General features: G+C 43.4%; 1 protein-coding gene across 1 annotated transcript; it reads right to left on the bottom strand.

The window, feature by feature from the left end:
* Positions 1–2,985: 2,985 nt before the first annotated feature.
* Positions 2,986–6,746, bottom strand: h3f3c (H3 histone, family 3C). Its single transcript, XM_012818773.3, has 4 exons — positions 6,594–6,746; positions 5,374–5,517; positions 5,094–5,247; positions 2,986–4,701 (listed from the first exon to the last, which is right to left on the bottom strand). Exons 2-4 carry the CDS (start codon positions 5,499–5,501, stop codon positions 4,573–4,575), a joined length of 411 nt encoding a protein of 136 aa, XP_012674227.1. The 5' UTR covers positions 5,502–5,517; positions 6,594–6,746; the 3' UTR covers positions 2,986–4,572.
* Between the last annotated feature and the right edge of the window lie 5,754 nt (positions 6,747–12,500).

The following is a 12,500-nucleotide window of genomic DNA, read 5'->3' as shown; positions in this document are numbered from 1 at the left end:
TATGCGCGTGTGCCTGTGTGTGTGTGTGAGTGTAAGTGTATGTGTATGTGCTTGTGTGTGTGTGTGTGTGTATGTGCGTGTGCCTCTGTGTGTGTGTGTGTGTGTGCATGTGCATGTGCATGTGTGTGTGTGTGTGTGAGTGTTAGTGTATGTGTATGTGTATGTGCTTGTGTGTGGGTGTGTATGTGCGTGTGCCTGTGTGTGTGTGTGTGTGTGTGTGTGTGTTTGTAAGAGAGAGCGATGTTTGTGCATGTGTTGAATAACTACAGACCTATATAAGTGTGTGTGTGTGTGAATGAGAGTTTAGGCTTAAATATATTGCTCTTTATTCAAAGAAACTTGTGGTCAAGGCATGCTTGGTCAAGCCACAACAAGGCAAAACTGTGTCACGCTCGACACACCAAAACTACACTGACCAACATTTCAGGGGGACGGACGTATTTATAGTAATTTCCGTACAAACCTCTTCTTTGAAACGATCAAGGTTTGCACCCACATTTCTCCAGGACATTCCCCGGGCTCTGTGGCCACTCCTCACAATCGCTGTCCCTTGGGTCTGTGTGTCACCTGTGTGACACCTGTGTCATGGAGGGAGGGTATGGAAGAAAGACAGGTGTAGCCAAACCGCTGGGGTGGGGTGGGAAGTTCCTGGACCTAATCGCACTTGGAAATATTTCAAATATTTTGCAGCGAGGGAAAACCCCACTTCAAGCGAGAATGGGCCTGTGCCTCTCTAATACAGTAAGCTGGTTTGGAAACAGTCCGCAGTTTCACACCCCTTCCCCCTACTTGTAAACTCATTATATCCCTGACAGGTGGTCCAGGACTGATGACATCTCTGCATGGCCATCTGAGGGGCTGGTAGGGTGACGATGACTAGAACTTGTCTCCTGGTCCCAACTGGCACGCTAACTCAGGATTATGTGTTTCATTATACTCAAAAGGACTCAAAGGACAAAGGACTCAATAGGACACGACTGACAGGTGTATCTGCCCCCTCTCTGTATATCTGCACGTGTATTTTCCTTCCGCAGTTCCGCAGATTCTCAAGTCAGCTATCATGTGAGCTTTCTCTCCGCAGTATAACTGGACATCCACCTGACCCCCGCTGGATCCAGCTATGTAAACCTGTACTGAAATATTCAAGGGAATTTGATTTAATGCTCATTCCTGGTCCAGGGAGAAACTCTTACACAGCATAACTTCCCTCCATTCCTACTCCAAGCACACATAATTGAAGTCAGTGTACCCAGGATGCTGTGGATCAGCTAATTACATGTGTTCAGCCAATCAGGAGTATCACCGATGGGTTCAGTGGGTATGCAGAGAGGGCACAGATGGATGACATGCTGTCCAAAGGGACTCAGGAGAAGGACTGTCACCTACTGTTCATGTCTCCTCAAGGGGGCGCTGGTCTTCAGTTCTGTACAGCACCGTGAAATATTGTTCATTGTGGTGCTATACAAAATAAACAACAGAGTTTAATTTCTTTGCCCATTTTTAGCGAGTTTGATAGAAGATTATCAGTATTTCTGTGTGCTGAGAGAACAACTTTTAATAGAGTAAGATTACTAAAATGTGCTTGTTTGAACGCTTTAACACTACGCCTTCCTCGCTAGAGTAAGAGTGTCCAGCCAGTTTCAAGTAAAATTACATTGTAGTTGTTCAAATTCACCTTCAAATTCCAGCCTAAGACTGCTTACTCTAGGACGAACAATATATCTGTCACAACAGCCCTTTTGTGAAGTGAGATTCCTGAGTGACATGACAGACCTTTTTATGGAGAAAATCGCCATGTGCTCTTTACTCTCTAAGGAATTAAAAAGAAACTGTGTGAGTATCCCTAGAGGTAAATTGAGCATGGTTTGAGACAAAGGGAGGTGGCACCAAGTATTCATTTTTTATTTTTGATATTTGGTTTACTGCACTTTGCTATTTGAGTTAAATCTATGCATCATTATTTTTGAAAGCATCCTCACATTACAGCCCTTTTCACAAAACTTTCCTTAAAACCTTTGCAAAGTCCTGTACATTAATTTGGGTGGAAGCTATTATGAATAGCCAAAATAACCTTCAGGTACTTGACAGGTAGGTTGCTTCAAGCACCTCTGAGAACTTTCCAGAAATCGTCGGTGAATTTAGACAGTTTTGATTCTTGCTGTCTTTTCATGTAATCATGTAATTAAAAAAGTTCCCCTGGTTTCTGCCAGTCCTGAGCTGATGGCCTTTAGTTTTTCAATCTGCAATGTAGACGGTTACTTTCTTGGCATATAAGGCATACAAACATCTCACTGTGTGAAAATATAAAATTAATTTACTATTGACATTTACACACACATATATAAGCTGAGTTACATAATTAAATCCCAAAATAAATATAATTGTAATCTGTTACAGTTACTGAGAAAAAATATGTAATTAAATGTATTTCTAATCAAAATGTTGGTGATTACAAAGGGTTGCATCCAAATACATTATTTTTGGTAAAAAGCTTTAAAGCTTATATGTAGAATATCACACTCCTTCTGTTTGTCTAGACAGCGAAAAGATGCAGTCTCTCAATTCAAATTTTGAGCATTGTTTTTGATTGGTTCTCGTTTCAATTTGCAACACCTCTCTTCTGCCAATCAAAATATTATTGAGAGTAATGAAATATGATGTTACATTACTTTGATGACGTAAATAAAAGAGTTACACTATTTATTACATTTTTACATAACCTTCCCAACGCTGTATACATATTTATATACACACACACACACATACATACATACATGTGTCAACTTGCTTTTTCTGCATGTTGACATATTCAAAACTTGAGCCTTTTTGTCTATGGTATGCTATACTAAAGTCTATGCTATGCTATGCTTTTTGTCTATGGTATGCTATGCTAAAGTCATGTCAAGCTATCCAAAAAGTAGATAAACAGCTTATTATTGGGAAATGTGTGAGAGGCAGTCAGTAATGAAACAGAAGAAAAGCAGGTTGTGTAACATCTATTTATTACCACCATAGTATGAGAAATTTGGAAAATACAAAGATCAGCTTATTTAAACTTCTGAAAATACCGAAAATCGAAAAACAAAAAAGAATGAAATTACAACATGAGGTTATATTGTGTATCGCAAGTGTGAAGGAACAGGAGAGTCTACAATCAAATCTACATGTAGAGATTGGGTGTAGGGACTAAATGCAAGAATAACTTTTTTTGCTACACTTTTGTGACATCTAACCCCGATCTGAAAGAGGTACGACGGGAGAGGGAGGCGAGAATAGAATGGCTGATTACCAGTGACGCACTGAATGAGATGCTGGGCTAGAGCGCCCCCCTGTGGCTGCCAGAGTGTAAAACAGGGGGGAAAGAAGATCGGCTCCTACTGAAGAGAAAATAATTTCAATAGTAATAATTAAAAAAAACATTATATGTGTGATTTATCACGGTCCTCTGCTAACAGTGGTAAAAGGAAATTGTGTATGCAATGCATCATAATAAAAAAAGAGAAAAAAAGACACCATATCAACATTTATAGTAATCATCAATATTTTAAGTAACAACTTTCAACCAAACGATGCTGGTCTGCAGTTGAATACTAAATATGCACAGCTGATCAGGGACAAAACACCACCACCACGATAGAAGAGTTGACCCTCCACAGAGATGTGTGTGTGTGTGTGTGTGTGTGTGTGTGTGTGTATGAAACCTCTACTCCAGTCCAGTCCTGTCCAGCCCAGTCTCTGACGGCAAGACAGTAAGGATGGAATCTTGAGCGACGTACGTGTGTGACTGTCATAGCAACAGGATGCTTGTTTTAGTATGTGTGTATGTGTATGGGTGTTAAAGTGAGGGAGTGAGTGTGTGGGAGTGTCATAGCAACAGGATGCTGGTTTTAGTGTGTGTGTGTGTGTGTGTGTGTGTGTGTGTGAGTGAGTGTGAGTGTGTGTGTGAGTGTGTATTCTGCGGACGGACCAGAGTAACTATGGGGTCCTGTGAGGCTCAGAGAGGAGGCGGGGTTAGTGTTAATTAGCACCCTGCTGTGAGAGTTACTGCTCCCCTTTAGCAGACTAACCCCAGCCCTCACCCCTACTCCGCCCACCTGTGTGTGTGTGTGTGTGTGTGTGTGTGTGTGTATGTGTCTCTGTGTGTGATCTTCGGAGGGCAACTCTTCTCTGGCACATAAACATGATGACGTGTTTATGAGAACCTCGTTTACTCACCAGTTGTGTATGTGTTGCGCCTGCTCTTGTCAGAAGGTCTGTGTGTGTGTGTGTATATATGTAGGTGTGTGTGTGTGTGTCTGTTTTGCATGTGCTTGCATGCTGGGGTGAGTCCCTGATCAGAAGCACCTGTATTACATGCACATAAAAGGTACCCTCCCCGCCCGCGGCAGACCGACGGAGACTAAGAGACTGGACTTATACACAACCTCTCATCATGATCACTGATACTCTAAACTCTACCAAGAAGAAGGGATGAAGGAGAGGAGTGAAGGGAGGGAGGGAGGCAGTGAGGAGGACTAGAAGAGAGGGGAGGGAGGGGGGTTGGCCATGGGGTGAGGGTGAGAGGAGGCGCATTTAAGCACGTTCCCCGCGGATACGGCGAGCCAGCTGGATGTCTTTGGGCATGATGGTGACACGCTTGGCGTGGATGGCGCAGAGGTTGGTGTCCTCAAACAGACCCACCAGGTACGCCTCGCTGGCCTCCTGCAGGAACACACACACACAGACAAACATACACACACACACAGATGTGTTAGTGCTCAGAGCTGACAACAAGTGAAGTTAGCAATCACAAAAGTCAACACTGATAGAAGAGCATCATACAATTAAAAAAAAAAAACTAGCGGTTGATTTATGCAGTGAGTGAATGCATCCATAAGTGTCCATAAAACACCTTACATAACGTTGCTTTAATCAGTGAGTGTAAATATGAATATGTGAATTCTCTCTATAAATTTGACGCCTTTTGCACACAACCTCATACACACATTCTCCTGGAATCTCTCGATTGCTACATGGGTTGGTCTTGAAGTCCACACACACACACACACACACACACACACACACACACACACACAAAACTTAAGTAAACTAACCTGCAGAGCTCCAATGGCTGCACTCTGGAAACGGAGGTCAGTCTTGAAGTCCTGGGCGATCTCCCTCACCAGGCGCTGGAAGGGCAGCTTGCGGATCAGCAGCTCAGTGGACTTCTGGTACCGACGGATCTCACGCAGAGCCACAGTACCGGGCCTAGAGAACACAGAGGGAGTCAGAAACACACAACAGCCAAAGTAGAAGCTTAACGCATCATACACCTGTACAATACCCCCCCCCCCCCCCCACACACACACACACACAGGCTGGGTCATAACTCACCTGTAACGATGAGGCTTCTTCACCCCACCAGTAGAGGGCGCACTCTTGCGGGCAGCTTTGGTGGCCAGCTGCTTGCGGGGGGCTTTGCCTCCTGTGGACTTACGGGCGGTCTGCTTGGTACGAGCCATGTCTTCTTCTGCTCACCTGCAGGAGACAGATAAGGTGACACCGAGCAGGGTAGAGGGTTAGGAGGTGAGGCAGAGCAAACTTCGGGTCAAGTAGGACTCTCAGGTATCTGTGAGAACTGCTTAAGGATTTAGACATAGAGCTAACTTTGACAGATTGCCAGAAAGCCAGACTGATAGTTCTCCACAGCAGACCCCTGGTCTGAATCCTGCTTAAGCATGATTGCTTATCTAACATCAGCTAACAAATGTAGACGTAGAATACCCTATTCGGTACAACATGACATCAAAGAAGGTGTTTATGTAATTCCAGACCACAGCACACAAAAAGGAATACTAATAAACATTATGCTCTGTGTCATTACGAGTTATTTTTAAATAGGTGGCATGCCAATACAATCCAATTAAGTGTCCAAATTTGGAACTGCTCAACTATGTTCAGTTGTGACCCAAAATACTATTTCGGGCAAGTGCCTGTCACAGAAAAATAAATTCAACACAGGCATAAAGCCAATCCCCATCAATCAAAATCCCTTTTAACGAATGGAATTGGCCTGTATAATATCAACAAAATCCTGACCAATGAAACGGTGATTGAGTCTTCCTGAGCCAATCAGAAATGTCCCTGTGAATAGTAGGGCGTACCATCTCCCGAAAGTCCCGCCTTTAACCGCAAGATTATGGCCGCAATTTGAACGGCAACTAGAGGGAAGCTGTAGATATGCACGCTCGGTGACGGCACAAAGTTTTTTAAAAATATAAAAAAAACGGCTGAATGCATCAATACAAAAACAAGAGGAAACTAAATATGTGCATCAGGGGTATGCAAAATGCTAATTTTGAGCAATGCCGAACTAAGCTTTACAGAGAACGATCGAAGCAAACATGCACATAGTGGGACGGATTTTCTGTCTTCCTCGACTGGAAGTAGGGAGCCTATTTTCTCTGCCAGCGTCTCGCCGACGGATTTCCCTTTCTCACACGATGAAAATATAACATTTTCTACATTTATAAAGAAAAATAACCACACCAAAAGTGCCCTAAAGCTTTTAAAAGTGACTTAACAAAGAATTTACGATATATTTTGGCACTTACCTTGGGTGAATTTAAACAATTTCCCGCTGAGAAAAATGTGTAGTGCTTGTCTGTACTGTCAGTATTTACTATCTCTCACACAATGGCCAGAGCAGAGCGGCAAAATGGCCGCCGTGTCAATCACTTTCCTCCCGTCATGCATCGGAAAATATTGTAAACAGTGAATTTTACTTCCACAAACAGACCTGACGGTAGGGGCCATGCAAGAGAAGGAAAAGGTCACTCTGCCTATTTTTGTCAAACGATAGCCTACACATAAATCATTTACGAGTGGATAATGACACCAAAGCGGTCTCTCAAAGACATGTGAAGATTGTGATACAAAAACAAACAAAACAAAAGAAGAAGAGTAACAAAAAAACAGCCATGAGAAAAAATGCACTCCTACAGAATGCTTACATATAGCTATGAACTTACATTTTGAGAATATTTGAAAAAATGTATTTTCTTCGTTGTGTTTTCAGTAGCCTAATGCACATATGGTTTGGTTTGGTCTGTGTAACATGAACAGATGAGGACATTTTAAAAGACACTGCTTGACTGAAATCTTATATACTGTATATTCATTTTTTTTAATTGTATGTATTTTTAAACAGTATTTCAATGTTTAAGTCCTTACTTTAGAAATGAAAATAATTTTACAAAGCCACGAGGATAAAAAGAGGTGTTTTATATTCATTATCTTTTATTTACCGTTTATTTTTTTTAAGCGATAGGCCCTTGGATAGAAGGATTTCCCCTTAAACTTCCTTAAACTGTTCTCGAAAGAGGCAATTGTTAGAGGGTCAGACGGAAGTAACTAAAGATAATAGCCTAGAAAAGAAGCTAAATCAAATCCTATTATTCTAATGGAAAGATCCTTGACAACATACAGCTGCTTTTTTTAATAGTTACACATTCTGCATTCCGGTTCGGCCTATCCTATATTTTTGGTCACAATATTGTACTGGATTTGTACTAGTACCTGTACTAGGTAGGTTTTACCACCAGGAGGCAGCATACGCCACAAGTTATGTCATGAAGCCTCTGAACAAAGGGACCAAAATTCGGATCTCCACAATAACAAGGGCAGTTTGAAAGTCATGAATTACATCTGTCATTTGTTCTCAAAACACTTATTCTAAAATCACCCTAGTGGAAAAACAGCTTCTCTTTTGTATTTTGTCAGGGTCAAAGACATCATCGTTGTTGTACACCTCAGCAAATGACTTCATTAGTGCTGAGTGAAGTCTTCACCTTTACTGCTTGGATCTCACAGTTACCCTGATGGTGCAGCTGAAGGTCAGAGCACTGATTGCGTCTTAAATAAAGTACCAAGGGCATGAGTGCAGTGTTTTCCGCTTCATGGCACCCTGCTCTTGTTTGCTCAGAGGATGTGTATATTTCATTGGTCTCTGCGCCTCCCTGTTGACTGGGAAGATCGAGCTGTAGGCTATTACCTTCTCTCAAGTCTGTTCTTGGGGTCTCTCTCTCTCTTTCTTTCTCTCTCTCTCTCTCTCTCTCTGTCTCTCCCTTGTCTCTCACTTTCTTTTTTCCTCACTCGTTACATCTTCATGGCCTCAATAATATCAATGATTTAAAGCCCTGTGAGATCTCTGGCCAGGCTCAGGGCAGAGCAGAGGAGAGGAGAGAGGGCACGTTGCTACCCCTGTATAACCAGGCTGCCATTTATACTCCCGCTGTCCCGCCGTACTCATTCACAATGATTAGAACAAGCGCACATGCTCAGTCTCAAGGCACAGAGTTAAGTCTCTCAGGCAGTGCAATTAAATAACCCACTAGTGGATAATGATAATGTAGCCTAAAATGACTTTTAGTGTTATTATTTACAAGATAGGGGTGGTTTGGGATGATTGTTTTGGTTCGGGGGTGTTTTATTTATCACATGAGCAGTCCCTTCAGTACATTTGCTTGGCATAAATTGGGGCATTAATAAAGTATTTATTACATGTTTATGAGCCTATAACGCCTTTGTGCTGCTGACCTACTTAAAGGCGCTCTGAAATGGTAAGAATACATATTCATGTGCGTTTGAGAGCAACCTTGAGTGATCTCACTGATAGGAGAGAAGAGGTTCTTGTTATTGTTAGAGCAGAGAAAAACATCTTCTATATTTTACCACGATGTTGAGAACACTTCATCCATTTATTTTGTATTTATTTTTCTGTTACATCCCTGACGCCATGAAGACAATGTGATCGGAATGTCGAACAGAACAAGATAAGCTCATTGAGTTTATTTGGAGAGCTAATATCTAATATTTGTGACTTCTCATGTTGGACACTGAAGACACACACAATGCAGCTTCACACACATCTTCATACATATGTACTGGGATCTGTACAGGGTTTGGCTAGATGGGCAACAGTGGTTCAGGAAGTAGAGGAGACGTTCAGCACTCGAAAGGTTGCTAGTTTGCTTCCTGATTCCTCCTCACCAAGTGTCAATGTGTCCTTGAGCAAGACACTGAACCCCCAACCGCTCCCATTAGTGCCTCGCATAGTACCCTCCACCATCGGTGTGTTAATGGGTTGGTGTCTGAGGCATTAACCTGTAGAGCGCGTTGAGTGCTCTATGAGTAGAAAGGCACTATATAAATGCAGTCCATTTGCCATATCTGTCAGAGGTCCGAATGAAATGCTGAAATCAGCTCCAGCATTTTAAACTAACTTTACAGTTATTCTGACTTCTGTGCTGTCAGTACACATGAGCAAATCAAAACACCAGAAATGAGAATGTGCTGTTTGTGAATAATAAAACACATAACAAGCATCCCATTTGCACCTGGCATTAAAATGCATTTAGGGTGATCAGATTGCGATCAGATAGTACTTGACCACAGGGAAGTTCAGGTGTAAATGTGGCCAAGACGCAGTGAGGACGGATTGTGATCCGGTCGGCCCAACCGGTCAGGGACACATTGTAACCACATTGAACACAAGTGTAAATGTAATTGCGTTGTCAATCCACATACAACAACTAAGTGGGCGGAAATACGTTATCACATGTGACCGTTCCAAAGGTTTTGAAAAGCAAGCCAACACAATAATGCAGCTTCACGGATGGCTACCATCTTCTTCTATTCTTCTTGTATCTTTTCTTTTTGTCGTTTGTTGTTTTTTTGGACCCGTGCAAATGAAAGGAGGATGTGACGTGAGCTGGACACAGAGAACGGATCTGAATTGGATCTCAATGTGGACACTGGAGACATATTAATACCGGGTGTGAATGTAATCAGGTTAAACCCATATCTAGATACAGTCTGGATAAGACACACATTTTCATTTCAGATGTAAATAGCCTAAAAGTGTATATGAGAATACGGATACAACTTCCTCGGGTTAGCATAGCAACAGTACCTGGGATACTATGACTGAAGGTGGTGTAAAGGTTTTTGTGCTACTGTCAGTTGAGCGTAGAGACACTAAACTCTCACCTGCTGACCTTTAGTGTCCAAAACCACTGTCTCCTACCCGGTTCTGACCCAGTTCTGCACCAAACCCAGCCCAGGTTCGTTACAGATTGTGGCTGCTGTATGGTGTGGGAATCACAAGATCTGGTTATGATACTGAATGGCGCTGGCCGTCCAATACAACTGCAGTAGTAGCAGCATTATTAAATTATATAGAATTAAAAATGCACAGTTTATGTGCGTGTGTGTGTGTGTCACGGAGCTGTGTGATATGGCTCTTCTGGGTCAGTGGAGATACACCTGTGTCTCCTCCCTGTGAGTCGGTTTATAAATCAGGGAGTGATGAGCCATCTTAGAGCTATTACCCATAATTCTCTCCAGTAGCCACCATCGCTCCTGCATTATAAGATCAACCTTTAAAATCACTCCACTGCTGCTCTTGTACTGCAGTCATTCTCAGTGGGCTGTCTGACGGAGCTTTGAGGTACAGCTCCACTTTCCTCATATAAAGGAGGTCTGTTTTAAAGACTGGAAATGACTCTTCATAAGAGGTCAAAGACAGCAAAGTCACATCCATCCGTTGTTTTCATTGTTTTATTTGATTTTTAAGGTGTAAAACTTCTACTCACTCTCCTTTTCTCTTTCATTCTTCCCTTCCTATTCTCCTCTCTTCCCTTCTTACTTCTCTTTGCACTTCTTCATTCTCCTCCTCTCTCCATTCCTCTCTTCTCTTTTCTTTTCCTTTTCCATTTTTTCCCCTGTCCTTCACTCTCTTCTGCTCTTCTTTTTTCTCGTTCCTCTCCCATCTCTCTTCCTTCCTTTTCTCCTCCGTCCTCGGCGCATCCTTCCCAGCACCTGACCACCTCATCTCAGCCCCCCGGCGCGGCTCAGGTCCCTGTCGCCATGTTTACCAGCTACATCAGTCGCCATGGCCACAAGCCTTCCATGGGCTCCTCCTCCCTAGCACCCTCTCTAATCAGAGAGAGAGAGAGAGAGAGAGAGAGAGGGAGGGAGAAAGAAAGGGAGTGACAGAGAGAGAGGGAGGGAGAAAGAAAGGGGGTGACGGAGAGAGAGAGAGTGTGTGTGTGTGTGAGAGAGAGAGAGAGAGAGAGGGAGGGAGGGAGAAAGAGAGGCTGAGAGAGAGAGAGAGTCTGTGAATGTGTGTGTGTGAGAGAGAGAGTGCAAGGCAAGAGGAAATGAAAATGGTGAGTGAAACAGATTGGGAGATGGAGAGACAGAGAGAAAGGAGAAAAAGAGGGGTAGAGAGAAACTGGGAGTCAAACACATAGAGAGAGAGAGAGAGAGAGAGAGAGAGAGAGAGAGAAATGTGGGTGATGAAGAGGGACGCAGAAAAATATGGCTTATGCATGGCTTGTCTGTAAGTGTTTATGTGGGGCTGTGTGTGTGTGTGTGTGTGTGTGTGTGTGTGTGTGTGTGTGCGTGTGTGTGTGTATGCAGTGGAACCATCCCTCGCCCCTGCGACTTCATACAGCCTGATGCAATTACTCCGCATGCCCTGTTACCATGACATCTAAAGCAGTGTGGGGGAGGGGGAGGGGGGAGGGATATCAATCACATTGTTCCAGGCTCCGGAGAATGATCAGGGAGAGAGTACAGTTGTGGTGGAGCAACACAACACCAAATAACCACAGCTTGTTCAGCTAAGCTGCCGACTGCATGATGTCAGATTATTGATCCAGTCACACACACACACACACACACACACACACACACACACACACACACACACACACACACACACACACACACACACACACACACACACACACACACACACACACACACACACACACACACACACACACACACACTCACACAAGCACACCCACACACACACACACACAGACACACACACACACATTTTCATTTTCTTCACTCCCATCACCTATTTGCCCTTTAGTGGGCCACTACCCACCCCACTCAGTTAGTCATGTGACCACATGCAGGTCTGTTGGTGTGTGTGTGTGCGTTTATGTTTGCGTGTTTGCTGGGGTTGCTACCCCCTCCCCCAATGACAAAAATTCTCATCAAATAAACGCATTCAATGTCAGAGAGGATCTAGCAGCACACACACACACACACACACACACACACATTTCCGTGGTAGGGAGAGGGGCAAAGGGATGAGAGGAAATGGAGAGAATGTGAAAGATAAATGGGGAGAAGGAGGGGAGCGGTCCAGAGGAGAAAGAGGTGTGATATTGTGCTGAGCACAGTAGGATGGGGGGAGGGAGGGGGAGGAGAGGAAAAAGAAAAAGGGATGAGAGAGAAGAGAAGATGGAGAGGAAAAGAGCAATGATTTCCTTCTTTAGTTCTCCTCTAAGTGGAGGTGTGTGTGAGTGTGTGTGTGTGTGTGTGTGTGTGTGTGTGTGTGTGTGTGTGAGAGAGAGGGTAGAAGAAAGGGAAGGAGAGGAAAGGGGGGAAGAGAGGAAAAGATGGTGGGAGAAATATATACAGAAAGACAGGGAGAGAGA

Source organism: Clupea harengus, chromosome 3, assembly GCF_900700415.2.
Source record: "Clupea harengus chromosome 3, Ch_v2.0.2, whole genome shotgun sequence".
Taxonomy (NCBI): Eukaryota; Metazoa; Chordata; class Actinopteri; order Clupeiformes; family Clupeidae; genus Clupea; species Clupea harengus.
This window is presented reverse-complemented; position numbering and strand designations above follow the sequence as displayed.